Below are 1,973 nucleotides of genomic sequence, written 5' to 3'. Positions count from 1 at the left end.
CACTCACAGGTTGTGGTCGACAATTGGATTTCAGTCAGACAACTCATGTTCAAACGTTTATTGCAACAGTACAACAGGCTAGTGTTTGGCGTCTAGGCTCCTGTACTTAATCACTCCCCCCGATATGATTACATAGATATGATGGGAGTGATGAGCAAATGATTTATGTCACATGATGGAAGCAGGGCAGCTTGAGCTGGCTGCCTGAACTACCTCACAGGCGTCGCTCCATTATTTCCCAACTGAATATACACTGATGATTTTAGATGGATAAACGGTGACTTTTGGAATGTCTGTTTTAGTTTGGTTTGTTGTTGTTTACATACATACAAATGTATTTTACTTGATTGTTCTAGCTATTACCTATGTTTCTGTGATCCTTTTCAGTCTTCAATTTAGTTATTATGATTAGTGTATATGTCGTCATTGATGTAGCATTCTGGATTATTTCATATGTTTATGTTTCAGAGGGTGCTATATATTCCTATTGACTGCCCCCCCCCCCCCCCCCCCCTCCTCCTTTACCCAGATTCTATTCCATGAGAGTTAATCAGCAGTAAAAACTTACAGCGGCCTGATAACAGCCCAGAGCGAACCCTCAGCACCACTGGTACCGAGCAGAAGAGCACAGAAAGAAAATAGAGCGCAAGGGGCGCGCACAGTGACATGCGTGCTCCGTTCTCTGCTGCGCACAGAGAGGGAGCGAGTGGGAGAGAGGCAGAGAGAGGGAGGGAGGGATAGAGAGAGAGAGCGAGAGAGCGAGAGCTGCTATTACTAGTGACAGAAAGCGGCAGCGAGCACATCCAGTCTGGAGAGCAGCTGATGCGACAAGGTAAGAGGAGACAAACACTCTGGCGTCGCCTCTGTTGACGATCAGCTTTCACGGCTGATGTGATGCACATTCAGCCTTTGTTTCCGACGCGCCTCGATCCGCAGCCTGATCCATGTCCTCTCTCCTGCTGTTGTTGTGTGTCCGCAGATGCTGAGCATCGCCTTGCTGTGTGTGTGCGCCTTTGGACACGTCTGCGCCCGCTCCGACAGCGGCAATTTTTTGGATGATAAGTGGCTCGCCGGGAGATGGGACAAATTCCGGGATGTGAGTGATACATTTGTCCCGGCTCCTCGTGTTATTCTCGCCTGTGTCCTCCTCATTATCTAATTTACACCCCCACCCTCTCCATTCCGCTCCCCCATAGACACCCGCACTGGTTTGTGATCATGCGCTCCTCGTTTTCCCGTCGTGTCCAAGCGACGCGTCACGGGGTCCGTGGTGGTGCTCGTTAAATCGTCGCTGCCCCACTGAGCCAGTAAACACAGGCTGCACCACCGACACATGGCACAATCCTCGCCCGCAAATGGGCTTTCGCGATAGCAGCGATAGCCACAAGGCCTCTGCTGAGACACACACCCACAAGTGCACATCGCTGTCCGAGAGGCACCGCGGAGTCTCTGTAAGGGGCCTAATTACAGGCAGGTACAGAGAGGGAGTGCGCAGCAGCGAGGCCTGGATGTGCTCTTTGGTCTGGAATGAACACCTGACACAAGGTGGAGAGCAAAGTGAAGATTCATCCTGTACTGTTATCATCATAGCCCCTGCCTATGTGTTTGTGTGTGTGTGTGTGTGTGTGTGTGTTATATAGAGCCAATTTGGAATAAAGCAGCACATTAACAAGGGGTGGGAATCGCAGGGTAGTTAACGATACAATGATGCATGGCCCACGATAACATCACGATACAGCGTCTCTGGGATAATCAATACAATCACATATCGAAACATCACGATATCTGTCTTCCTGAAGAGGAACACAAAATTATCCTAAACAGGTAAAGTGCAGGTTTTGGTATTTATTCACTTATTCACATATATAAAAGTGCATTAAGTGTCATCTCAGCGGCTCATTAGGCTTTACCAAAACACACCGAACTTGCTTATGTCCACATGTGTTGTCATTCCAATGTAAAATAACCATAAA

General features: G+C 48.5%; 1 protein-coding gene across 1 annotated transcript in view; it reads left to right on the top strand.

The window, feature by feature from the left end:
• Positions 1 to 730: 730 nt before the first annotated feature.
• Positions 731 to 1,973, top strand: part of spock3 (SPARC (osteonectin), cwcv and kazal like domains proteoglycan 3) — a 12,104-nt gene continuing 10,861 nt past the window's right edge. Inside the window, exons 1-2 of the mRNA XM_062387467.1 lie at positions 731 to 832; positions 980 to 1,096. Coding sequence (XP_062243451.1) covers positions 980 to 1,096 — 117 coding nt within the window. The 5' untranslated portion in view covers positions 731 to 832. The remainder of the gene's footprint in view (positions 833 to 979; positions 1,097 to 1,973) is intronic.

Source organism: Platichthys flesus, chromosome 5, assembly GCF_949316205.1.
Source record: "Platichthys flesus chromosome 5, fPlaFle2.1, whole genome shotgun sequence".
NCBI lineage: Eukaryota > Metazoa > Chordata > Actinopteri > Pleuronectiformes > Pleuronectidae > Platichthys > Platichthys flesus.
Note: the sequence above shows the minus strand (reverse complement) of the source record. Positions and strands in the feature narration are given on the sequence as shown.